Source organism: Lutra lutra, chromosome 13 (assembly GCF_902655055.1).
Source record: "Lutra lutra chromosome 13, mLutLut1.2, whole genome shotgun sequence".
In the NCBI taxonomy this organism is placed as follows: domain Eukaryota; kingdom Metazoa; phylum Chordata; class Mammalia; order Carnivora; family Mustelidae; genus Lutra; species Lutra lutra.
Window position 1 is genome coordinate 88,542,483 of NC_062290.1, and position 25,328 is coordinate 88,567,810.

Sequence of the window (25,328 nt, forward strand, 5' to 3'; positions counted from 1 at the left end):
GGTGACAGGACAAGGAAGCTTTCCCAACGAAAGCGACCTCCACCCACCTGGGGTGCTTCATCCCATCACCTGTGCTCTCGTCTTCATCACACATATCGCTCTGTAAGCCTCTCCTCACCCGCTGTCTTATTTGCCCACTAGCATGTGTGCCTTTTGCGGGCAGGGATCACGTCCTGTTCATTGCTCTGTCCCTGGCACCTAGAGCAATGCCCGAGTCTTAGAAAGTGCTAAACTTTATTAAATATCCCAGTAAAGGGATAACTAACTAGATGCATGGATCATTGTAAGCCAGTCAACAACCACTATACGTCAGCACAGGTGCTGGGCTGAACACTTTTTAGGATCCCTACGGCTTTGTGAGAAATACCCATTTTACAGATCAGAAACTTGAGGCCCGGAGAGAGGAAGCCACCTCCCCCAGATAGAGAGCTACTGAGCAGCAGAGCCGAGTTTTAGACCCGAGTCTGTCTAACAGCAAAGCCCACGTTGTTCACCCTGATACCTGGTACTCAGTTGCTCCAGCGCCCAGTGAGCTTGGGGCTATTGGAAGAGGACTGGGACATATTGTCTGATTCCATTTATAGAAATATCCAGAACTGGGCGCCTGGGTGGCTCAGTGGGTTAAGCCACTGCCTTCGGCTCAGGTCATGATCTCAGGGTCCTGGGATCGAGTCCCGCGTCGGGCTCTCTGCTCAGCAGGGAGCCTGCTTCCCTTCCTTTCTCTCTGCCTGCCTCTCTGCCTACTTGTGATCTCTGTCTGTCAAATAAATAAATAAAATCTTAAAAAAAAAAAAAAAAAAAGAAATATCCAGAACAGGCAAATCTAACAGGCAAAGCAGATTAGTGGTTGCCTAGGATGGGAAGCAGGGGGAGTTGAGGGGGGAGGGGGAAGGAAGGCTAACGGGCACAGGGATTCTTCTGGGGATGACATGGATATCCTAAATTGATTGAGCTGATGGTTGCGCAACTCTGTGAACATACTAGAAGCCATTAAATTGTACATTTTCAACTTTTTTTTTAAGGATTTTATTTATTTATTTGACAGAGATCACAAGTAAGCAGAGAGGCAGGCAGAGAGAGAGGAAGAAGCAGGATCCCTGCCGAGCAGAGAGCCCGATGCACGGCTCGATTCCAGGACCCTGGGATCATGACCTGAGCCAAAGGCAGAGGCTTTAACCCACTGAGCCACCCAGGTGCCCCTAAATTGTACATTTTATTTGGGCGATCACATGGTGTATGAATTATACCTCAGGAAAGTTGCTGTTAGAGTGGGGTAGGGGCGCCTGGGTGGCTCCGTCAGTGGAGCTTCTGACTCTTGGTTTCAGCTCAGGTCAAGGTCTCATCAATCTTGAGATCGAGCCCCACGTGAGGCTCCTGCACTCAACAGGGAATCTGCTTGAGATTCTCTCTCCCCCTCCCTCTGTTCCTCCCCCACTTGCACTTGGGCGCGCATGCGGGCTCTCTCTCTCTCTCTTTCTAAAATAAAGACTTGAGTAGAGGGGAGAGAGGTGGGGGATGGGCAAAATGGGTGAAGGGGTGTGGGAGGTATGAGCTTCCAGTTAATGTTACGAATGAGTAAGTTGTGGGAATGAAAGGCACAGCCTAGGGAACACGGTCTATGATACTATAATAGTGTTGCATGGCGACAGATGGTGGCTGCCCTTGCGGTGGGCACAGCATAACTATGAGAGTGGAATCACCCTGTTGTACACCTGAAACTAATGTCACAACTAAAAAAACGTTTTTTATAAAAAAGAGTTATGGGGGAAGGGCACCTGACTGGCTCGGTGGTCCAGAGACCATGCAACTCTTGATCTTGGGGTCGTGAGTTCGAGCCCCACGTTGGGCATAGATCTGACTTTAAAAAAAGAAATAAAAAAGGAGTTGGGGCTGAAGTGTCTTACTGTCATTTACCGGCTTGCTTGGCAAGTCACTTCCTGTCTCTCTGAGCATCGGTTTCCTAACCAGTAAAACGGGAAAAATAAATGTCTCTTGGGATCTCGGGATCGACGCAAGCATTAAATGAGATAGTAGTACACGTCATTATTCCCATTTTGTCGAGGAGGAAACTTAGACCCAGAGGTGGGAAGTGACTTAGCCTGAAAATAGAGCTGGAGGGTGACAGGTGAGGGACTCACGGGGGAGGGGAGACTTGGGGAGGGGCTGGGGCTGCTTTTTTCAACCTTACTAGACTGGACCCCTGTGTGTGGACCTGCCCATCGCACCATTCCCTTCCATTCTCCACCTTCTCTGGGGCTCTGAGTCTCCCCACTGTCCAAGCCCAGAGCACACCAAGGTAGTGAGGTTCCCCCCAGAATACGGGATGCCCTTGCCCCAGCCCCCACCCTGCTCCCCTCCTGGGGCTGTGATACTGTCTTGCTTTTGCTTGTAATAAAGAAAATATCTCAGCTACCCTTCCACAGTTGCTTGGCAACCCCAAAGGGGGGTTGGGGGGAGCCAAGGGGAGGAGGGAAGGGGGAGGACTCTGGAGCCAATCTGGAGACAAAGAGTAGGATTTTGGTGACATGGAGCCAGTTCTTAGTGCTAACCTGGCCTGGCCTGGGAGGCGGGTGGGGAGGGGGCTTCCTCCCACCCCAGCGGCTCACACCAATAAATATGCATTAGGGAAGTGGGCAGAGTTTTTCCCACAGACCTGAAAGGCCACAGCTGACCTTTCTACCCTCTTTATGTACCAACGTGACAGTCAGAGAGAGCAAAGAGCAGGACCCCCTGAGATGCCTCCTCCGTGGCCTTCTGACTTGGGGAAACTTTTCACCCTCCTCCTTCCCCTGGCCTCAGACCAGGTCACAGCCTCACCCAGACCCCTGTCCCAAGGATTTCAGGTGGGAGTCAGGAGTGCCCAGCCTCAGGGGCGGCCTCAGGCCCTTTCAGTGCCTTGGGACAGAGAGCCAGGCATGAGGCCCTGCAAAGGCGCTTCCTGCCTCCTGGGTCAGTCTCTGCCTGTGGCTCCCCATACTATGCTCCTCCCCACCCCACCCCACCTCTCCTGGGGCCGCCTCCCCAGGAGCCCCTTTTTCTGGTTCTCTGCCAGTCCCTTCTGTGGCGCTCTGTTCCCCTTCTCTTTCCCAGCATCCCTTCGTGCCTCTCTTTTCCCACCACTCCCTTCTCTCTTTCCCTCTTTCCCTCTTCTCCTTTGGGGTGGGCCCTTTCTTCCCCAGCCCCCCTACTTCTGCAGTGCCCCCTCCGAAAACTATGAAGTCCTGGGAGATGCCATTTCCCTGAAGTGAAGATGGCATTGGGGGGGGGCACATTTTGCAAAGGAGGGAGTGTGGGGGTGGTGATCTCTCCCTGGTGTCCTGGCTTGCTGGCCGCTGGCCGGGGGTGGAGAAAGTCTGCTCTGAATGGAGTCAGTGTAGAGAGAGGAAAAGCAAACACCTCAGCCTGGGCCATACTGGCCCCGTTTCGGGGTGGGGGGGCCACGATGGGGTAGGGGCCTGGGCTCATCTCAGTCTCTCCCTGATCAGCCCTCTCCTGGCTCCCGAGGGCCCTGGCTTCCTGGACCCCTGGCCCACAGCATCCACAAAGGAGTGGGTTTAGGGGCTGCAGACAAGCCCTCTAGGACACAGGAGACGCCTCCCCCCAGTCTTTCCCTGCCCCACTGCCTCACCTCCAGCCAGTGCCCTTCCTGCCAGGCAGATGCCAGGAAAATCTGTGCCTGGGAAGGACGGTCTGTCACCTGAGGGCCTGTTTGACCAGCCCTTCCAGCAGCGGGAACTGGGGAGTAAGTCACCTTGTGCCAGAGATGGTCCCAGCAGTGCCATCTATGTCCCGGGCTGAGGGGACCCCAAGATGCTCTGCCCAGGTGAGTTCTCCTCTGGCCCCACAGCCAGACAGTGAGGGAGGGGGAAGCTGGAACCACCCCTCAACCCCCAAGAATCTGTGACATTTTCTGCTGGGCTGTCTCACCCTCCATCCGTGAGGCTTGTGTCGCTGGGACTTGGGTGAGGGGAGCTACAGGGAAGGGTGGCTTGAGAAGCTGGAGGTGAGGTCTGAGGTTGAGGGGAGAGAGCAGGGGCTGGAGTCTACTCCTGGGCTCCAAGCCAATTTTCTGATTAGACTTGTGGAATCAGGGTGGCTCATTGGGTTAAAGCCTCTGCCTTCGGCTCAGGTCATGATCCCAGGGTCCTCTGCTCGGCAGGGAGCCTGCTTCCTCCTCTCTCTGCCTGCCTCTCTGCCTACTTGTGATCTTTGTCTGTCAAATAAATAAATAAATCTTTAAAAAAAAAAAAAAAAAGACTTGTGGAATCAGAGAGGCTCCTGGGATGGTCTCCCTTGAACACTTTGGATTCTAAAAGACTCTTGGAATGAGCTCAGAGAGGGGCAGCAGCTCATCCTGGGTGACACAGCAGGTTGGCGGAGCTGTCTCAGACCCACCAGGCTCCCCTTCCAGGCTGAAGGCAGTACTGTTGGCTCAGTGGACACCACGCTTGGCCACCTCTTCTTCACTTTCCACATAGAGTTTGGGCCCTCTGCATTTAAGGGGTGTAGAGGGGCAGACTCGGAACAGGACCTCCCAGGGCCCCCTTCCCTTTCTGTCCTCTTCCAGGGTGGGGCACCTTGCCCAGGGCTGGGCAACCCGTGCCATAATCTTCTCTGACTGCCCCCCGGGAGGCCAGGATTGGCCTCTGCCTGACAGGTGCCAGAGAACAGGGCCCCCCTTGCTCTGGGTGTCCGACCATCAGACCCTCCTCCTGTAATCAAAACACAGCCATTGTTGACACAGGAGGGTCAACAGCGGACTGCATGCTATCAAGCCCTAGCAGTGCCCGCCTTGAGGCGTCCTGGCCATTGGACTTGGCTACGCAGATCTTGCTGAATAGAAACGGGCATCCCTCGCTGTGTCTGGTGCCATTCGAAGACCTGTGTAGCTCGCTATATAGTCAGCACGCTCCTACAGGGTAAGTCTAGCTTTACAGGTGGGGAAACTGAGGCATGGAGTGTTGCAGGAAGTTGACCACCATGGACCTACTACCAGGAAAAATCAGAGCTGGGATTGGAACCCATAGCCTGGCTGCAAAGCCAGGAGCCCGTAGATGTTCCGGCCTGCTTCTAATTCCTAGGAGGTCTCCTCTAGAGGTCATTTCGACCAATCCCCTGCATCTGGGTGTCTGCCCAGGCCAACCTCTGTTCACAGACAAGAATCAATCTCGTTTTTTAAAAGCACCTGCTCCAAGAGTGGAACTCCCCCTGGGGGTAATCAGACATTTATTTATTCATAGCCTTCTGGCCCGGAGGAGAGGCCCTCCCACCCAGAACTCCCCAGGGTCCAGCTGCCTCGTTGTGTCCTCGCTGCAGTGTAATCAGAAGTGAGCCAGCCCTGTCCTGTGTCTCGGCCCCACAGACTCCAAGCTGTGTGGCCATGGACAAGTGACTCAACTTCTCTGAGCCTCAGTTACCAACTGTCCGCTGGTGTTGACGATGCGCCTGCTTTGTGAGGTTGCTGAGAAGGAAATGATCCAAGGGGAGGACAAGACTGTCTTTTCAGGGATCGTTTCTATAGTTTGTTACTGGAGAAGTTCCTCAGAAACCACGAGGAGGATGCAGCGTTCCCTCCCGAGTGGGAAGCCAGCTCTGCAATGGCCATTTGTCATCCATAATTGTCCTTCTCTTCCTTTGGAAGAGCGAGAGGGAGAGGGTGGCACGGAGTGGTCTCTGTCATTAAAAAAAAAAAAAAAAGGGATGAAGGCCAGAAGGGGGTCAGTGATTATAGTGCCTGGCATCTGGGAAGTGCCCAGAACTGAAGGGGTCAATACTTCTCCCTATCACCATGTTGCCATCATCATCATCGACGTCATGGAAATCCCTCTCCTTGCAAGATCAGAACCTCATGCTTTGGGCCTTCTAGTGTATAGCCTCCTTATTACAGATAGGGAAACTGAGGCCCAGAGTGGGGAAACACTGGCCCAGGGTCACGTGTCAAATTGGTGGCAGAGCAAGAAGCAGCACTCAGCCCCCGCCCCACTGCCCCCGAGTCCCCCGTGAGATCCCCATCCCTTCTCCTTGGCTCCCTCCCCGCTCAGGTCCTCTTCTGGGGAGCTCAGGGTGGGGGGGGGGGTGCTGGCACCCAGTCCCGCCCAGGCAGAGCCAGGGAGAGAAGAGGTGGCGGTGCCTGGAGGTGTAGGCGCTGAAGCCCGGCGCGTTCTCAGCCCCGGCTCTTTGTCTGTGGCTTTGTGATGGTAAGTGCGGCTCCTAAATCAGTTCTGTGACACCGTTATTGTTGCCCAGCGCGCAAAAAGTCTAAACTTTTCCCCTGAGGTCAAGAATGTGGCCGGTCCCCAAGCGGCCAGGAGCAAGGGCCTGGGTGGCTGGGGGTGGGGCTGGGGCCTCACCCCGAGCCGGGGCGAGATGTGGAGGGGAGGGGGTCAGCGGGAACAAAACGCTTTGAAATGCCTCCTCTCCATCACTGCCAACATTGTCCGCTGCCCGCGGGGGGCCTGGCACCGCCTCGCCGGGGCTCCGGCCCCCAGCCCTGGCCAGGCCCGGCCCGGCATCTGAAAATGGACAGAAGGTTATTGTCCCTCTTCGCAGTCCTTTGTCTGCCCCAGTTCCAGATGTCTAGGCTGGGACCAGGGAGCTGACCCATGGTGGGCAGGGGGGAGAGGACAAAGGGGGAGAGCACGGGTCACTGCATCCTGAGGGGTCGTTCCCAGACCCTGAGATCCCACCCAGCCGAGGCCCAGTCACCTTCTGGGCTGTCTCAGCCCTGGGATTGTCCCTGTTCCCTTGTTCCTCTTCCCCCTCCCACCAGACCAGGTTCCTGGCTCAGGAGGGAAGGCCACGGGGTGCAGGAGTTCAGAGCAGGCTGCCTTGGGATCCCCACCGCTCTCCCCCAGTCATTGCGATCCTGGGCAAATCGCAGCCCTCTTGTAGCCTGCGGTCGGCAGGCGTGGAGGTTCCACTGACCAGGGCTCATTGATTCACAAGTGGCGACAGAACCCTCCTGCGTGCCAGCTCCGCCCTGGGCGTGGGGGGACACGGGGCTGGGTGGGCCACTCAGACCCTTCCAGATTGCAGTTAGTAGTCCTAACAGAAAAGGGGTGATATCCGCTCCCCTCCTTGCTGGGTCCTGGGCCAACCACCTCACCTGTATTATCTTATCCTTTTCACAACAAAGTCAAGGACACAATATTTTCCAGCTTTGGACGCTGAGGCTGGGATGTCAAGTCACTTGCCCAAAGCTGGGCTGCTGGAAGCAGCAAAGCTGGGATTCTAGCCCAGGCTGACCCGTGGCCACGGACGGGAATGATCTGCTAATAAGCACTTGGAAGGTACTGAGCACGGAGCCTGGCCTGGCTCCAGGAGCTGGTGCTGTGAACTCCACCAGTTACCCCATTTCACAGATGGGCCTCCTGATGGATGCCCAGACCCGGGAAAAGGAAGTGGGGGTGGGGGGCAAGGAGCTCGTGGTGGGGGGAGGACTGAACTAGCACCACCACCAAGGGCTCCAACTTGGGGAACCACCAGGGCAGCCCAGTTTATAACCCCAGCTCTGGGCAGGCTTGGGCAAGCCACTTAGACTCGCCACATCTCCCCTTCCTCATCTGTAAGATGAAAATCTTGCCTGCTTCACAGAACGTTGTGAAAATTAAGTCAGTGACTATGGTTAAAGCACTTAGCACAGTGCCTGGTACGCAGTGTGCAGTTCATGATAGCTTCTATTATTATTATTATTATTATTACTATTACTATTTTATTGTTCTGAACGGGGCTCCCATTTGTCCCTTTGAAATTTCCTCTCACCTGGGGTCACCTGAGGACAAGGCTCTGCCGGAGGGAGAGGGTGTCAGGTGAGCAGCTTTGGGGGTTGGGGAGAGCGAGGCTTGGTCTTCTTGGGGTCTCTGGAAGTCTGTCCCCAGGCTGCTCCCCAGGGGCGGGGCAGTGGAGAAAGGAGCTGGGCCCAGAGGAGTTAACAGCTTGCAGGCCCCGGGCCCAGCCGCCCTGCCACGCTACAGCCCGGGCAAAGGATCTGAGCTGAGAAGCCAGGCCTGCTCCCTGATGGGCAAAACAGCTGGCTGCCGGGGGAAAACAGCTGGCCTTGCCTCAGCTTCCCGAGGACGGAGGCAGAACCTCAGAGGAGGATAGCTCCTCATCTGGGGTCCTGGGAGACAAGGGCATGCGCAAAAGGGAGAGAGAGGGTGGTCCGCTGGGGTGGGTGTAGGCGTTGGGTGGGACCCCTGGAGATGAGGGGGTGTGGGCAGATCCCTGGAGCAGAGGCCAACGTATGCAAGGTCTCAGCGGAGTGACTCCAGCTGGGCGAGGGGTCTCAGTCTCCCCTTAAAGAGGAGAGATGAGGGGCAGGGGAGCCGAGGAGAGGTCAAGCCTGCACTGGGCCGGCCTTGGGTCCTCATGGAACGGGGCTTGGAACCTGAGCTAAGAGGGAAGCCAGGCGGGTCTCCTGGACTCCTAACCGCCGAGCTGTACCCAGGACCAGGAGCAAGGCATGGGCTCCTCCTCTGGGCAGGATGCTGGGCTCCCTTGACCACAAAGCAGGACAGGGGCCCAGAGAGCCCCCAACCCAGGAGACGTGAAGCTGGCAGCTGGTAAGAGCTCCGTCCACGCATTCTCTTCACCGTGGGCCCCTGTTCCTTGCTTGCTTGGCTGCCAGGCTGTGAGGACCCCTAAACTCGGGACCGTGTGTGGGCCCCCAGGTACCTTCTCGCTGCCCCCGCGCACGGGCAGAGAAGCAGCACCTCCACACGAGGTGGGGCAAGATAGGCTGCTGGGGGTAAACAGGTATAGCCAGAGTCCCCGCCTGCTGGGGCTCCTGGCCCCCAAGCCCCGCAGGCCAGACACCCCTAATTTATTTCTGACCAAGGGGCTTCTCTAGCCCAACTTCCTAACCTCCAGGAAGAGGGGGTCGGCCCCTACCTTGGGTGCGCCCCTCCCAGATGGAAGCCTCCCCACAAAGCCTTTGCGGGCGCAGGCCTTGGGGCCGAGGCCCCCAGCGAGGGGAGAGGGCTCGGGGGAGGGACGGTTCTTTCAGGGTCTCTAGTGCCCAAAGCCAGACGAAAGCCTGAGGCGCTGGCGCCACCTCCTGGCTCTGGCCAGAACCACAAGGGCTGAAGGGTGGCCGCGAAGATGCTGTTTTGGGTGGGCTGGGGGTGACCCAGAGCCTAGTAAAATGATGGTTCAGGGCTGGTCCGGACCTGTTCAGCCAGATGGGCCCAAGCCATCATTTTTTTCCAGGCATATAATCCACATGACCTGGAGAATGAGGCCAGAGTCCCCAGAGAACAGCAGCTTCAAACCTCAGCCTGCATCACAGTGGCCCAGAAGCCTTGTTGGTTTAACCTCGGCTCCCACAGCGCGTCCGGTTCCCTGGGTATGAAGAGGGGCCTAGGAATTCGCATTTCTAACCATTTCCAGGTGAGGCTGATGCTGGCTGGGTCCGGGGACCGTGCTCCGACAACCCCGCTTCCGCATTTCTGTGAACTTGGCCCAATATTACCTCTGTAGAGTATTGCCTATTCTTATATTTTGAGGCAAAAAATAGAGGAAATGGCCACACAGATGCACGATCAGTCCACCAAATAAATATAAAGACTATATATTTATTTGGCAGAGAGCAAGAGAGCACAAGCAGGGGGAGCTGCAGGCAGAGGGAGAAGTAGGGAGCCTGATGCAAGGCTTGATTCCAGGACCCCAGGATCATGACCCAAGTGGAATGCAGACACTTACCTGACTGAGCCCCCGAGCGCCCCTCTACCATATTTCTAGTGAGAGCCCATCCTATGTCCGGCTGGCCCTGCTCTAGGGCTGGGCATAAAATGGTAAATCAGGGTCCCTGCCTCAGAATTCACAGCAAGGTAGATCTGGCATGTGATCCCTCCCTTTTCCCGGGAGTCGAGAAGGTGGCTCAGAATAAGGTCCAGAGAGACCCTGAGTCACGTTCCACCAGCTTCTTCTCTGGTCTTCCCGATTCAGTAACTAGCCCACCAGCAGGCCAGCTGCAAACCCCATCGCCCTGATTCCTCGCTCAGTCTCTCGCATGCAATCCCATGAGGCTGGGGGCTCTGCCCACCATCATCTCTCCCTGAATGTGGATTTCCTGCCTCCATCCTTGCCTTCATCGTCCACCCTCTATGTGGCAGCCAGAGCAATCTTTTTTTTTTTTAAGACTTTATTTATTTGACACAGAGAGAGAGAGAGAGCAGCAAGGGGGAGTGGCAGGCAGAGGGAGAGGGAGAAGCAGGCTCCCCGCTGAGTAGGGAGCCCGATGGATACGGGGCTCCATCCCAGGACCCTGGGATCATGACCTGAGCCAAAGGCAGATGCTTAACTGAGTGAGCCACTCAGGCACCCCCAGAGCAATCTTTTTAAGACAAATCCCATCACTTCTCTGCTAACCGCCCACCCGCGGTGTCTTCCTATTGCACTTAAAAAAAAAAAAAAAAAAAAAAATCCGGGGCACCTGGGTGGCTCAGTGGGTTGAAGCCTCTGCCTTCAGCTCGGGTCATGATCCCTCTCTGCTCAGCGGGGAGCCTGCTTCCTCCTCTCTCTCTGACTGCCTCTCTGCCTACTTGTGATCTCTGTCTATCAAATTAAAAAAAAAAAAAATCCAAACTCCTTCTGCAGTTCCAAGGCCCTAGGGGATCCTCACCTCTTCCCACTCTCCGCTTACTCACTGGGCTCCAACCACCGTCCTCCTTGCTTGTTCCCCTCACGGGACCTCGGCCAGACCTGTTCTGTCCCTGTGGAACACTCTTCCCCCAGAACTGCCCCCGGCTGGCTCTCCTTGCTCCCTGAAATAGCTCCACTGAGTTTTCTACTCAGTGTTGCCTCCCACCCCGAGCTGCTCCCTGTTCGTAAATGGTTCCATGTCACTCGCAGCACTTAACCTTTTTTGGAAACTATCTCTTAACGGTTTGCTTGCTTCCTGTCTGTCCCCTCACCCGAATGTGAGTCCCCTAGAGGCAGAGGTCGTCCTCCTTGTGCACCTTCTACCTGCACAACGTAGTGAGTACATATGTACTCTAGTGAATATGTGCTCAATAAATTCTTGTGGAATGAATGGGATAATATAGGATATATAACGTCAGGGTATGGGCCCCGACATGGCATGCAAAAGGCTTTCCAGAAGAACCAAGTTTAGGCTGATACGAGAGGGCCTGTAGGAGTTGGCCAGAAAGACCAGTTCAGGCAGATGGAAGCAAAAAAAAGGGGGGGGGCACCTTGGTGGCTCAGTGGGTTAAGCCTCTGAGCCTGTTTCCCCCTCCCTCTCTGCCTACTTGTGATCTCTGTCTGTCAAATAATAAAATCTTAAAAAAAAACAAAAAGGATGTGGGACGGTCCTAAAGCATGGAATGTTCAGGAAACTGTACCTTGTCCAGACTGGCTTGAGCAGGAGATTAGAGGGGAAGGGAGGGGTAGGGGAGGGAAGAGGAGTTGGAGAAGGCCCATGTGGGGCCTCCGTGCTCCCAGTGGGCAGTCCCTGTAGGGTGGAAACCACAGGCATTTAGAAAGGGTGGCTGCAGGTAGAATGGTTTCCAGGGAGAAAGCTTGCAGGGCAGGTCTCTGGGAGACCCCGTAGGCCCCGTGAACTGTGCTGGTTCCCTGAGCCAGGCAGGAAGGAAAGAGCTGACCACGTGCAGGAGATACTGAGAAGGCGGGCAAGGTGATGGAATGGGCTGAGAGAGGGGCGTGTCTGTCATCAGGGCCACCCGGCTCTCCAGCTTGAGGGACAGGGAGGCTGAGGTGCCGTTCTCTAGACTGAGGAGGCCACGGGTGGGGGGAGCACGTTTGCGGGGGGAAAGTTGGGATTCTGTTTTGAACAGGTGGAATCTTGGGGCGCCTGGCTGGCTCAGCTGGTAGAGCATGTGACTCTAGATCTCAGGGTTGTGAGGTTGAGCCCTGCACTGGGTGTAGAGTTTACTTAAAAAACAAAAACAATGGGACGCCTGGGTGGCTCAGTTGGTTAAGCAGCTGCCTTCGGTTCAGGTCATGATCCCAGCGTCCTGGGATCGAGTCCCACATCGGGCTCCTTGCTTGGCAGCGAGCCTGCTTCTCCCTCTGCCTCTGCCTGCCACTCTGTCTGCCTGTGCTCACTCTCGCTTCTCTCTCTATGACAAATAAATAAATAAAATCTTTAAAAAAAAAAAAAAAAACAAACAAAGTGGAGACACATATGGGTTTTCTAGAAAGACAGAGTGGCCCATGCGGTCAGCTGCTGAAACGAGCCCTCTTGGATGAGGAGGGCAATATCCGTTGAGGGGAGTGACCAGCAGGACCCTGGTCTTGGCAGAGCAGTTCGGCCAGAGCAGCCACGATGGGAGATGAGGGAGGGAGACCTGGAGCAAAGCACAGATCCCCGTGCCAGAGGTTTGGAGGGAGAGAGAGAGAAGGCTGTGGCTGGGGGCCAGCAGGCAGCTTGGCATTTTCCTCTTTTAAGCTGGGAGAGATTTAAGTCCTTTGGAATGTCACAAGAAGCACCCAGAAGAGAGGGAGGCTGACGATCCAAGAAGGGCAAGGGGATGGCATTTGGAGCTTCGGGACCTTTCCATCATGAGGAGGGTGAGGAGGGTGTGTGTCTTCCGTTGTACCAGGCAGTGAGAGCTGAGGCAGGTTTGGGGGCAGGGGATGGAGATTTGGAGGCTGGGAATGAGAGCTCTCAGGTGAGGGCTTCTCTTTTCTTGCTGGAGTGCGGGCTTCAGGAGCTGTGAGGTCCCGCAGAGGAGGCGGGGCAGGAGCACATGGAAACTGGCCCATTGGGCTGGGCGAGAGTCCAGCTGAGAGTGGAAATCCTGGGTCTATAGTAGCCACACTGTGCCAAAAAGCAAGATGGTTACAGGGTTTTCCCAGGCAGGGATGATGGGGGAACCCACAGGCAAGGGAGTCAGTGACAGGATGGGTCACTGGATGGACTGCGGAAGGAGGAAGGGGACGGTGGGAGGCATCAGTGCACTCAGAGGAGAAGGAGGAGAAAGAGAACTTGAGGCCAAAGAAGAATTTGGGAGCCCCTGTGACCAAAAGGGTGGTCTGAGGCTCTGGGATGACTCCAGGACTGGTCAGGTGGGGCAAACACAACTTGGCTTTAGAAATGGAATCCCCATTCTGGGGCTGGGTATGCCTTCCGACCAGAGGCCACCATGCAAGGGAGGGGAATCTTCCATGAGGCCTCAGACCTTTCGTTGCAGGGCCACTGGCCGCCAAAGCTTTGACTGGGACCCACTGTAAGTTTGGGAGACACGCCGAAGACCAGGACTCCCAGGTTCGATGCCCCTACAAGGCTGCCCGGTAACCAGGCAAGTTCATCCCTTGCTGGTTCCCTACCCTCTTCCCTGACTCTGGAAAGAGCCTGAACGGAGACCCAAAGATGATATAGAAAAGTAGCCCCCCCCCACCCCAACCCCTCCACGCAGCCCATGGGTTGGGGGTGAATGGAAGGGCAGCCTGGCTTCTTCTCCAGTCCTGTCTTCTAGCCCCAGCAACTCTTTCCCGGCGTCAGGCTCCATGCAGAGAGAAGCTTCGAGTGCATTCATTCTTTCCAGGCATCACTGCAAACCCATCCACAGATGAGGACCAGAGGCTCAGGGAAAGTGTCCAGTCTGCGTTCACAGCAGGTACTGAGCTGGAGTCTGACACTGGGGCCTTCAGGCCTCTCCCTTTCTGCCCTCCCCGAGGGGAAGCTGGAGCCCCCTCCCCATCTCAGCAGGGGCCTCGGGACCCCGACTCTGCCGCAGGGGAGGCTATACCTCCTGCTTTGAGCAGGGCGGGTCACGGTGCAGCCTCTGGGATGCCCCCTGGACCTATTACACTGAGACTGAGTGTGGGCTTTGATCTCTTAAAAGGCCGGAGCAGCGCCGGCGCTGACCGCGGAGGAGAGGAGGACGACACGCGGAGGACGCCGGGCTCGGGACGAATCTGGATGGCGCGCCAAGATCCGGGAGGACCCCCACCTGCCTCCCCCGCCGTGGGGTGTCACCGCGCAGGTCTGCGAAGTTCCGCGTGAGTCCGCCAGAGGGCGCCTGGGGGCGGAGGCGGGGCGGGAGCCGGGAGCCCGGCTAGGGCCGCGGCAGGTCGGTCCCGCCCCGCGGGGCTGCGGCTCAGGTCCGGGGGACGGGTGGGTGGCCGGGGAATCCGGACTCAGGGGCGTCGGACGCTCACTACAGCCGGATTCCGGGCGCTGAACGCACCGGGCTTCGGAGTGGAGAGTTCTCGGGCGCCAGGGCTGCTCGGACGCCGTCCCCCCGGACCCTCCCCTGGGTTCCCCTTCACCCCCCCACCCCCGGCGCCCAGCCGGGATGGGGCTGCCCCTGGGTCGCGCGTGGGGCGGGTCTCCGAGCCCTGGCTCTCCGCCGCCCCTGGCCCAGGAGAGGACACTTGAGAATCAGCGCGTAGCGGGTGGGAGGGCGAGCCCTGTCTTGGGGGGTACGCTCCCTCCCCCTCCTCGGGTTGCCTCGGCCCCTCCCTGGCCCCAGGCCCCGCCCCACCCCGGCCGCCCCGCCCACTCCCCTCCGCCGGGCCGGAGCCCCGGGGGCAGCCGGAGCGCCCGCCATGCCCGTCGCTCCCGCCGCCCCGCTGCTCCAGCTGCTGCTACTGCTAGGGCCGTGGTCCCAGGCTGCGGGCGTCGAGGAGCCGCCGCTGCCCGCCGTGGTCCTTACCATCCTGGCCCGCAATGCCGAGCACTCACTGCCCCACTACCTGGGCGCGCTGGAGCGGCTGGACTACCCCCGGGCCAGGCTGGCCCTCTGGTGAGAGATACCGGGCACTGGCACCCTCTGGGCATGTACCCCCCCTTCCCGCCCCACAGATAGCCTCCACCCCACACCCATGACCCCGTCTGCGTGGTCCAGACACCACCCAGACAGGCCCCTCCCCTGGCAGACAGGCCCCGCCCGGTCCTGAGCCCCTGGACCGAACCCTTATCCCTTTGGCCCTGCAGACTGACCTCTGAGGCCTTAGGTTGACCCCGGAACACTCACTCCAGCCCCTACTCCTCTGGGGACCTCCTCTGGCTTTAAGTTGTGTCCCCTTGCCCCAGCCTCAGAGCCCAAACTCAAGCTCCCTTGGGCCCTGTGGTTGGCTTGACCTGGAGCAGGGCAGGCAGGAAGGGCTGGTGTGCCCTGGGTCCCCACGTGGCAGAGATCAGCAGAACTGGGGGTTCCTGGGGAGCAGGTGAGGGTGCTGTCTGGCTCCGTGCTCCTCTGCAGTGGGCACTCAGACCTGCTCCTCCTTCCCAGGGCTGGTTCCAGCCTCTCTGTGGAGGGTCTGGGTCCTTCCAGCTAGTCCCCCCACCCCCCAGAGCCCCTTCCCTAGAGTCTCTTCCCCAGGCGTCCCCACAGGGCTCCCTGGAATCAGAGGCCCTAGTCTGTGAAAGCCAAAGCAGGGAGGAGTCCCAAGCTGAGGTCGGGGATAGACTTGGGAGGACTGACCAGCTACCCACCCCCCCCCAGCACATCCAAGTTGCACTGCGGGTGGAGGCCGGGCCTGGGGAGGCTGCCCACAATTACCACAGTTTGGGAGTTAGTTCCCACCCCTACAGGACTTGACACGTAGTTAGTCTTCATTTCTGGGGAATTGGCTTAAAGGGGCAGTATCCCCTAAAACTTGGGATCTTGGCTAAGCTCTCTGTGCCCCCCGTCTGTCTTGGGAGCCCCTTCTGCAGAGGAGAGGTTATGCTCTGCTGCTGCGGAGTGCAGGCCCACCAGCACTTCTCAGGGATGTTCGCAGGAAGGTTTGGTCCTTACTACAATTTTCGGGGGGAGGGAAGCAGCAGGTCTTCTGTCTGGTCCTAACTCAGAGAAGGGGAGGGACGATCTCCTGGCAAGGAAGGTGCAGTCCTCCCAGCCCAGCTGCTTTGTCTTTCAAATGCATTCATGTTCTGGTGTCTCAGCCCATGAGCCAGGCAGGACAGCTGGTGTCCCTTCCAGAGGGAGAGAGAGAAGCCTCTAGATGGACGGGACTCGCCTGAGGTCACACAGTAGGTCACAGACCTGTGCCCTGGACCTGGGGGCTTGCCTTACTCTGTAGCACACGTCCTTCCCCCGCAGCACCCAAGCCTTGGCAGCTTTGGTGCTCCAGGGGTCAAGGCTGCCTCGGGGTTTGGCCCTTCTATGGCGGTGCCCTCTCACCCTTCTTCCTCCCGTGTCCCCAGGTGTGCCACGGACCACAACACGGACAACAGCACGCAGATGCTGCAGGAGTGGCTGGCCGCTGTGGGTGACGACTATGCCACTGTGGTCTGGAGGCCCGAGGGGGAGCCCAGGTGGTGATGGGGGGAAGGGTGCTTGGGAAGAGGGGCGGCAACCACAACCCAGAGAGGAAAAGAGACAGCCAGACAGCCAGACAGCCGCAAGCCACCGCCTCCAGGCCAGGGCTCTATCTACTGCCCTGCCACACAGGGGACCGTGTGCACCTGCCCCTGGCAAATTTCTCATCTCTTCACCCTCTCAGGTCCTACCCAGATGAAGAGGGTCCCAAGCACTGGACCAAAGAAAGGCACCAGTTTCTGATGGAATTGAAACAGGAAGCCCTGACCTTTGCCAGGGACTGGGGGGCTGACTACATCCTGGTAAGAAAGCCTGGCTAGATGGGTTTCCCACAGGTGGCAATATCTGTTCCTGACAGAAGTCTCGGTGTGACTTACCCACCTGTAGGCTGGACCCTTCTGCTAGCAACCTGGATTGGAACCCAGAGCTTGGATCCCTATGCACGAGGGCAGATTGGCTACGAAGCCAATCCCTGAGATAGACTGCAGGGTGTATACTGAGCCTAGGTTCCTGGGCTAGAGTCTGGAGTATAAACTGAGCTTGGTTCCCCAGATGAGAACTCAGCATAGGTCTTTGGCTCTACTCCCAAAGTCAGATCTAGAATAAAAGCTCTTTGATCAGCAATTCAGGTTGAATCTCTGGCCCCGATCCCAGAGCCAGTGCTGCAGACCACCAGATCCTTGGTGCAGAAACAGACCTACTGGTTTACAGGTTAGAACTCACTGACAGGATGCCACTGGATCCCAGGAGACATGCAGGGGTCTCTGGCAATCTGGAGGGATCCCACTTAGTGACTCCTTAGGGGTACTGCCAGGCAAGGCTGGGGTCTGTGACAAGCCCTCTGAAAAGTTTGCAGATACAGACAACATTCTGACCAACAACCAGACGCTGAGGCTTCTGATAGAGCAGGGGCTGCCCGTCGTGGCCCCGATGCTGGACTCCCAGACCTACTACTCCAATTTCTGGTGCGGGATCACGCCCCAGGTAAGGCTGGGGATGGAGGCCTCGGGGTCTTTGGGCCATGGCAGCAGGGCAGTGTTCTGGGGATGGAGGGGTTCTGTCATGGTGAGAGCAACCCCTTTCTCCAGGGCTATTACCGTCGCACGGCCGACTACTTCCCCACCAAGAACCGCCAGCGCCGGGGCTGCTTCCGGGTCCCTATGGTCCATTCTACCTTCCTGGTGTCCTTGCGGGCCGAGGGGGCAGCCCAGCTCGCCTTCTACCCTCCTCATCCCAACTACACCTGGCCCTTCGACGATATCATTGTCTTCGCCTATGCCTGCCAGGCCGCTGGTAAGGACCAGCTCTCTGTGAGCACCCCTGGAGGCCTCTAGGGCTTTGCACATGCTGTTCCCTCTGTTTTGCATGCCCTTCCCCGGTCTCCAATCTCCAGTCCATCCTGTTAAACTCCTGTTTGTCTGGGTCGTAGCCTTTCTTGAGCCTGCTCCCCTGGGAGGTTTGATGTCCTTCTGGTTCCCCATCATGGCACTTTCACATATTCCTTCATTAGGCAAATATTTATGGAGCACCCACCATGTGCCAGGCACTGGGGAGACAGTGGTGAGTAAAGTCAGGCAGTCACTGAACTGCCAGACTGGTCCAGTCTGTCCAAGGATCACACCAACCAATGTCCGATCACAGCCATGATGGGAAGGAACGCTTCTTAATTCTACATGCTCAGTGAGCTTAGACCAGAGTAGATCTGGTCAGGGAAGGCTTCCTGAAGTGTGTGAACTTTGAGGCTGAGATCTGAAGTATGGGAAAGCATTAACAAGTGCCAGAAAGAACATTTTGGGCAACAGGACAGCAGGTGCAAAGGCCCTGTGGTAGCAGGCAATGTAAGAAGGCAGGTGACAGGTGCACAGTAAGTGAGAGGAAGCATGGCAGAGGCTGAGGCAGGGAAGGTAGGCAGGGCCAGCTTATGTGGCCCTGACTGGCAAGCATCTGGTCTTTATTTTTATTTATTTGTTAAAGATTTTATTTATTTATTTGACACAGAGAGAGAGATCACAAGTAGGCAGAGAGGCAGGCAGAGAGAGAGGAGGAAGCAGGCACCCCGCCGAGCAGAGAGCCCGATGCAGGGCTTGATCCCAAGACCCTGAGACCATGACCCGAGCCGAAGGCAGAGGCCCAACCCTCTGAGCCACCCAGGCACCCCAAGCATCTGGTCTTTAGCCTGAGAACACTCATCAGAGGAGTGTGCGATTGGCTTCGCACACTGAAAAAAATACCCGGGTGTTGGCGTTATTTTTAAGATGAAAAGTACCGCAGAGTCTTTGGGCTGGGTGGGGATAGATCCAATCCTGTGGAAGAGCCAGAGATGAGAGTGAGCCATAGACATGCAGTGTTGGGGAAAGGATCTGGAGAGGACTGCACAGGCCAATTCAGGGAGAAGGAGAAGTGATGCTGGAACCCAGGGGCACTGCCCCTGAGTAAGCAGTGGGCCCACGTGGCCGGCGGGGGCGGGGGGGGGGGTGCGTCGTCACTGGCTTTTTCGTGCAAGAGGTGTTGGTGGAGTTGGCTGCAGACGTGTGAGGCCAAAAAAACACACACACGAAAAAAACAACATATCAGGCACAAAAGGCGAGGGAAGGGAAAACAAACCGGTGGAGAATCCATGAGGAGGAGCAAAGCGTTGCCATGTTTTTGTCATTGCTACCACTGCGGCAGGTGTCAGCCACTGTTAACTGGTCAGCGGTTTGCAGGGGCTTTTGTCCCCATCATTCAGGCTTCCAGCACCCAGCCACAGAGTCCCCGCACTGGTCCAGGCTCTGGGTGCCGCGCTGGGCCTGGGGTTGACTTTTAAGCAGATTCTGTACGCCTGCTGCTCAAGAGTTCGCAGTTTTTAGGAGATAAAGAGAAAAAAGTAATTACAGTAAAGGCAACAAATACTGAAGAAATAGAAAAGGCCACTCTGGTTGGTGGGTGGAGGGCAGCGTGGAGAAGCATGAGAGGGTGTGGGGTCGCTCCTGGGGTCTGGGCATGAGAGGATGGGGCTGGTTCCAGGTGGGGCCTTGAGCGGGTAGGGGCAATGGCCTGGCCTGAAGACTGTGGTCAGATGGGAGTTTGCTTCCTCCTCCCTCCCCATGACCCCCAGGGGCAGGGCTCTGTCCTGCTCACCCCCATCCCCCCACACCCAGCTGGTGCTGTAGACCTGTCTGTCGAATGTGTAAGCCAGCTCAGCTAGAAGGGTGCCTTAGACATTGTTTGAGTTAAGCCCTTTCTCCCTCCAACTCCACAGCAGGGGACGCGGAGTCCCAGAAAGGATGCCTGCCTTGGATCCCGAGAGCCCTGCCCCCGCCCTAGCCCTCACTTGTCCTCTCTCCACAGGGGTCACGGTCCACGTGTGCAATGAGCACCGTTATGGGTACATGAACGTGCCCGTGAAATCCCACCAGGGGCTGGAGGACGAGAAGGTCAACTTCATCCACCTAATCCTGGAAGCGCTGGGTGAGGGCTGGGAGCCAGGACACTGGCCTGCGGCCACGGTGGCCTCCCACCCCCTTGGGCCCCTTCTCTGGGCCCTTGGACCTGACTGGGCAGTGGGCTTGGGGTCTCGGCCTCACCTCTAACTTAGTCCCTGACTCTGGGCAAGTCCTTCTCCCCGCTAAGCCTCAGTGTCCCCATCTATAAGAGGCAGGTGGATCCTGTGATTTCTGAGGGCCCTTCCTCCTGGGTGTTCTGAGGGGGCAGGGGTAAAGGGGGGGCACTGGGACTGCAGGGTCACTGCTGACAAGAGCCAATAGGGATTCATGATGGGGGGTACTTTCCTCTGCAGTGGACGGGCCCCCCATGCGGGCCTCAGTGCACGTGTCCCGGCCCCCAAAGAGACCCAGCAAGATGGGGTTTGATGAGGTAAGTTCCCTCCGCCCACAGAGCTGGGGTCAAGAAGTGGGTGGGCTCTCTCCTCCCACTACACCCACCCCTCCCGCACCCACCTTCCCTGCCTCCTCCAGGTGTTTGTCATCAGCCTGGCCCGCCGGCCCGACCGCCGAGAGCGCATGCTAAGCTCGCTCTGGGAGATGGAGATTTCTGGGCGGGTGGTGGAAGCTGTGGACGGCCGGTGAGGCTCCCCGGGGGCGGGGCCCTGGGCAGCTGGGGGAGCAGTGTGGTCCCCCGGAGCTCCCTGGGGATGGGAAGAACAGACAAATGAGCGGAATGAGCTGGCTGTCCCAGGAGGTGCTCAGACAGGGCCGGAGTGATGATTCCGCCTGAGAGTCCCAGGACAGAGGAAACGGGGCCAGGCGGCCCCCTCGGCCTATCAGAGGGAGGAGAGCATGGCTTAAGGCCTGGAATCTGGAGCCCCTAGGCTTGCGTTCCAGCTCTGCCACTTACCAGCTGGGTGACCTCCGGCAAGTCACCGGCCCCTCCCAGCCCTGCTGTGTGAATGGCACATAATTGTGCCTTCCTCGTAGCACTTCTAAGGGCTTGGTGAGGATTGAGCCAGGGCCTGACACATGGAAGTATCCCAAAGGTTACGTGTCTTTATTATTATCAGGCTTAGTCTTCTCTGTCATGGACTGAGGGCCCTGACGGGTGGGGGAGGGGGTGGAGGCCAGTCCCAGGGGAACCAGTGCTCACAGGGCTGCACTCGCCCGCGGTGTCGGCCCCTCGGGCCCCCGCCCTTGCGACGGCAGGATGTCCATCCTCTCCTTGGCCCTGTCCCCCATGTTCATCCTGGGGAGCATGTCCCTCAGGCTGCTGCCCATCTCCCCGTCTTCTATTCCCGCTCTCGAGAGTCACCCCGGTCTTGGGTGGCTCTGGTTCCCCGGGTTGTCACCAATGTCTTCAGGCCACACGAAGCAGTAATAAGGCCAAGACCTTTAAATTAAACTCCAGTGTGACGGCCCCCGATGGGTGCAGGCCAGGCACCCCTCACCCCATGATTCCCGTCTCCCTCAGGACACTCAACAGCAGTATCATGAGGAGCCTCGGCGTGGACCTGCTGCCCGGCTACCAGGACCCCTACTCGGGCCGCACACTGACCAAGGGCGAGGTGGGCTGCTTCCTCAGCCACTACTCCATCTGGGAGGAGGTGAGGACGCTGTCCCCGCAGGGAGAGCTGCGGCGGGAGGGAGCACTCTGTTCACGGCTGTGTGCTCCGCACCCAGGGGAACCAATGGGTGAATGGGTAAACCAAGGAAGACCTGGTCAGGCCCTTTAAACCTTCTGTGTGTTCAACCCTGTGCCGTGTCTGTTCTGTAATCTCTACGGAGCACGTCCTGTGAGCCAGGAGATCTGAGAATACAGAAGGAAACAAGGAAGAGACCCCTCTCTCCCTTTTGGGGGCTCAGGGACCAGAATGGGGCACGGAAACCAGGGAAGAACCAAGTTTGCCATGGAGGGGAGATGTACAGACTGTCCTGGAGTGTGGATTGGCCAGAATTCCTGGCCTGGTGTGGGGTCGGGGTGGGCCTCACCATCGAGGGTCAGTGAGAAGAGCCTTCTGGGCAGAGGAAGACAGTGGGGCAAAGGCCCTGGGGCAGACAGGAGCTGTGTGTCCAGGGGATGGGAAGAAGAAAGGGCTCGGGCTTGGCCTGGAAGCCTCAGCTCAGGGCTGGGAGTGGGTGAACACTGGTGAGAGGTCACTGCCTGGCCACTGCAGGAGGGACCAGGGGACTGGCCCTCCAAGGGGCATGTGTCCCCTCTAGGAGGCAGCACCCAGATCCACTCCTTATTTTTACTTTCCACTGTAGCCAAAATAGGAGCACGTGAGCTTATATTTATCTTCTATTGTTCCTTTTTGTTGTTATTGTTAAGATTTTATTTATTAATTTGACAGAAGGAGAGAGCACAGGCAGGCAGAGCGGCAGGCTGGGGGAGTGGGAGAGGGAGAAGCAGGCTCCCCATGGGGCAGGGAGCCCAATGCAGGGCTCGATCCCAGGGCCCCAGGATCACGACCAGAGCCAAAGGCAGATGCTTAACAACTGAGCCACCCAGGCGCCCATCTTCTGCTGTCCCTGAACAGACTGAAGCATGACTTCCATTTCACCATTTACTGAGCTAATTTCATGTTCTTTTCACATTTCCAGAAGTTACAAAAATACTTTTTCTTAGGGATCGTGAGGGCTTAGGTCTTCCTCCCACCCCCAGCCAGCCCATCTTCCTTTAGGACAGCTCAGGAGGCCGTCTGAGGAGCTGGGCCTGGAGTTTCCCTACTACAGCACAGGGACATCGTGTGTCTTGCCTCCTTAGGGTCCCCGGGATCTAGCAGCACTCAGTGAACACAGCCAAGGTTATGATTGCCATCCACTGCTTGGAGAGCTAGACTCGGGCCCTGGAGGACTTCAGTCCCCGGGCGGTGGGAGCCCCAGCAGGCTTTGGAGCAGCTGAGGGATGTGGCCAGGGCTGAGCCTTTGCCATATAACAGAGGCCAGGGAAAGTCTATCAGTGTCAGGCGGGGGAAGGGGACATCTAAAGAGCCACCCCCGTGTTGTGTGTCGTTCCCCCCACCCCACCCCATTATCGCAGGTGGCGGCCAGGGGTCTGGCCCAGGTCCTGGTGTTTGAGGACGACGTGCGTTTTGAGAGCAACTTCCGGGGGCGACTGGAGCGGCTGATGGAGGAGGTGGAGGCAGAGAAGCTGCCGTGGGACCTAATGTAGGCAGCCTGTACCTGCGGGAGTGGGGTGGGGGGCTGGGGGGCAAGGAGCGACCTCTGGGGCTCTGCCTCCTCCTGCTGGGAGCCTGGCCAGTCCTCCCCACTGAGCCTGGCCTGTGGGATGTGATTAGGGAAGGGGTCCTTGGACACCCTGGGGACCTACAGTGACTCCTGGTTCCCCTCGGGGTCACCCGCAGCTACCTGGGTCGGAAGCAGGTGAACCCCGAGGAGGAGGCCGCTGTGGAGAGGCTGCCGCATCTGGTGGTGGCAGGGTACTCCTACTGGACCCTGGCCTATGTCTTGAGCCTGGCGGGAGCTCGCAAGCTGCTGGCCTCCCAGCCCCTGTGCCGAATGCTGCCTGTGGACGAGTTCCTGCCCATCATGTTTGACCGGCACCCCAAGTGAGTCTCCGACGGGGGCCGGCAGGGTCCGCTCATCCGGGGAGCCCACAGCGGCCAGGGCAGCCAGAGAGACTGAGGCTGGGTCACTTACTCGAGGTCACCAAGGAGTAGCCTGGCCCGGCCCTGGAGTCAGACCAACCTAGGTGTAAATTCTGGGCTGCCCGTGTGGTTCTTAGTCAAGCCCCGTCCCTGTTGTGAGCCTCAGTTTCCCCATCTGGAAAATGGGGAGACTAGAAACCCTGCTTCTTGAGTTTGTTGTGCAGTCTTGAGGGCGAGGTCTGTGAGGAGTCCAGCTCCGGGCAGGCGTGCGGTGTGGCTGGTGGGGCCCACCTCAGGCCACCTGAGCCTCCCCGCTGCCCCACAGCGAGCAGTACAAGGCGCACTTCTGGCCGCGGGACCTGCGCGCCTTCTCCGCCCGGCCGTTGCTCGCTGCCCCCACGCACTACGCAGGGGACGCTGAGTGGCTCAGCGACACGGAGACATCCTCGCCCTGGGACGATGACAGCGGCCGCATCATCAGCTGGAGCGGCTCTCACAAGACCCTGCGTGGCCCCCGCCTGGACCTAGCTGGCAGCAGTGGGCACAGCCTCCCCCCACCACCCCACCCCCGGGATGAGCTCTAGGTGAGTGTGGGGCCGAGAAGAAGACCCCAGCCCCGTGTGTCTCGGTGTGCTCTCCCCTTCTAGGCTGTCTCTGGGTCTCTGTTTCCCCTTCTCAGCCTGCCTTCTCTCCTCCCTCTCTCTGGCTGTGCTCTGCCAGTCTCTGTCTGTGGTTCCCTGCATTTCTCTGTCTACCTCATGCTCTCTCTCTTTCTCTCCGCTTCTCTCTGTCTCTTGGACCTTCTCTGTGTCTTCTTTCTTTCTTTTTTAAGATTTTTTTTAACTTATTTGAGAGAGAGAGAGAGATGAGCAGAGGAGAGGAGCAGAGGGAAAGGGAGAAGCAGGCTCCCTGCTAAGCAGAGAGCCACCGCCCACCATGTGGGACTTGATCCCAGGACCCTGAGATCATGACCTGAGCTGAAGGCACCCGTTTCACCGACTGAGCCACACAGGCGCCCTGTGTTTTTTTCTGTCTCTGCCTCTGGATATCGGGCTCTAGTTCTACTTCTCTCTTCTTGTCTCATCCGTCCCACCAGGGCCAGGCAGTGACTCCAGAGAACCACCCGGGAGCAGGCTGCTGCTGGCCAGGGAGCAGAGTTGGAAATAGCTTCAGGAGTCGTCACCAGGAGCCACAGACCCCACAGAGACCCGACTATCACCTTAGGCATGGCCACTTTGTCTTCTGGCTCCCTCTTGCATTGGGAGAAACCACTCCAAGATGGGCCCCTTCTCTGAAGGTCATGGAGAGAAAAGGCAGGGCTCACAGGCCCTCTCACCCTGCCTGGTCTGACTCAGGGCCTGGTGTGGAGAGAAGGAGGGGGGCTCCCCAGCCTTCGGCTTCAAGCTGGACAGATGCCGGGAGCCCTGCCCTCTCTGTGGACCCAACTGCTGGGGCCCCTCCGCCACCTTCTACCTCCACCCCAGCCCCCTCCCCACTCGACACCTGGGTCTCACTTGCCTGGGCCCATCCTCTCCGCTGGCCACTGGGAAGTGCAGGGAGGTGGGAGGAGAGCCCTTGCAGGCCTGGCACCCAGCACAGAGTAGGCCCTCAATAAAAGCCAGCTGGTGTTTGCACTTTATATTTTTAACTCCTGGACCAGCCTCTTGGTGTGTCCTGAGGTCTGGGAGGGAAGGGCTCCCGATCCATGGATGGGCTGTTGGAGCGACACAGAGGGGAGGGCAGCCTGGGGGAGGAGTCAGGCTGACCTGGGATCACCATCTCCTTGCTAGGTGATCTTGGGTGGGATGCCATCCCTCCCTGGGTCCTAGTCTGCTCGGTGGTGAAGTGGACACGGAAGAGAAGCATGGCAGGGCCTGGGTGGGTATGAATGGCTAGACCCGGAGCCCAGTCCACAGTGAATACTCACACACTGGGGCTGTCCTGGGCATCACCAGCCCCACCTTGCTGGGCAGGGTGGGCTCAGACCCAGGACTGCGGAGCCTCCTCCCCTTTCACTCTTTGCTTTGTGCAGGGGCTGCCCTGCCCTGGAGAGGGATGGG

At 58.0% G+C, this 25,328-nt stretch overlaps 1 protein-coding gene and 1 pseudogene across 4 annotated transcripts; both read left to right on the forward strand.

Moving 5' to 3' along the window:
* Window positions 1-5,490: 5,490 nt before the first annotated feature.
* On the forward strand, window positions 5,491-5,671 carry LOC125084206 (uncharacterized; annotated as a pseudogene).
* A 4,938-nt stretch (window positions 5,672-10,609) lies between these two features.
* On the forward strand, window positions 10,610-24,701 carry CERCAM (cerebral endothelial cell adhesion molecule). 4 transcript variants are annotated; one of them, XM_047700765.1, is made up of 18 exons: window positions 10,896-10,977; window positions 12,159-12,339; window positions 13,155-13,228; window positions 13,440-13,580; window positions 13,809-13,965; window positions 14,564-14,711; window positions 16,115-16,225; window positions 16,414-16,531; window positions 17,079-17,213; window positions 17,318-17,522; window positions 19,560-19,679; window positions 20,008-20,084; window positions 20,186-20,292; window positions 21,132-21,264; window positions 22,701-22,828; window positions 23,026-23,229; window positions 23,594-23,852; window positions 24,365-24,701. In XM_047700765.1, the coding sequence occupies exons 2-17, from the start codon at window positions 12,207-12,209 to the stop codon at window positions 23,850-23,852; spliced, it is 2,250 nt and encodes a 749-aa protein (XP_047556721.1). In that variant the 5' UTR covers window positions 10,896-10,977; window positions 12,159-12,206; the 3' UTR covers window positions 24,365-24,701. The 4 variants fall into 4 exon arrangements, with proteins under 4 accessions (XP_047556722.1, XP_047556721.1, XP_047556723.1 ...); XM_047700766.1 differs by lacking the exon at window positions 12,159-12,339 and having other exon boundaries at window positions 10,610-10,977; window positions 13,466-13,580; window positions 13,809-13,949; XM_047700767.1 differs by lacking the exons at window positions 10,896-10,977; window positions 12,159-12,339 and having other exon boundaries at window positions 13,120-13,262; window positions 13,466-13,580.
* Window positions 24,702-25,328: the final 627 nt, after the last annotated feature.

Coding starts and splice junctions, on each gene's coding strand:
- CERCAM (XM_047700765.1), top strand. CDS start 12,207: ATGAGGAGGGCAATATCCGTTGAGGGGAGTGACCAGCAGGACCCTGGT. Junction 12,340..13,154: donor CACAGATCCCCGTGCCAGAG/GTTTGGAGGGAG, acceptor CTTTCGTTGCAG/GGCCACTGGCCGCCAAAGCT. Junction 13,229..13,439: donor CCGAAGACCAGGACTCCCAG/GTTCGATGCCCC, acceptor CCTGTCTTCTAG/CCCCAGCAACTCTTTCCCGG.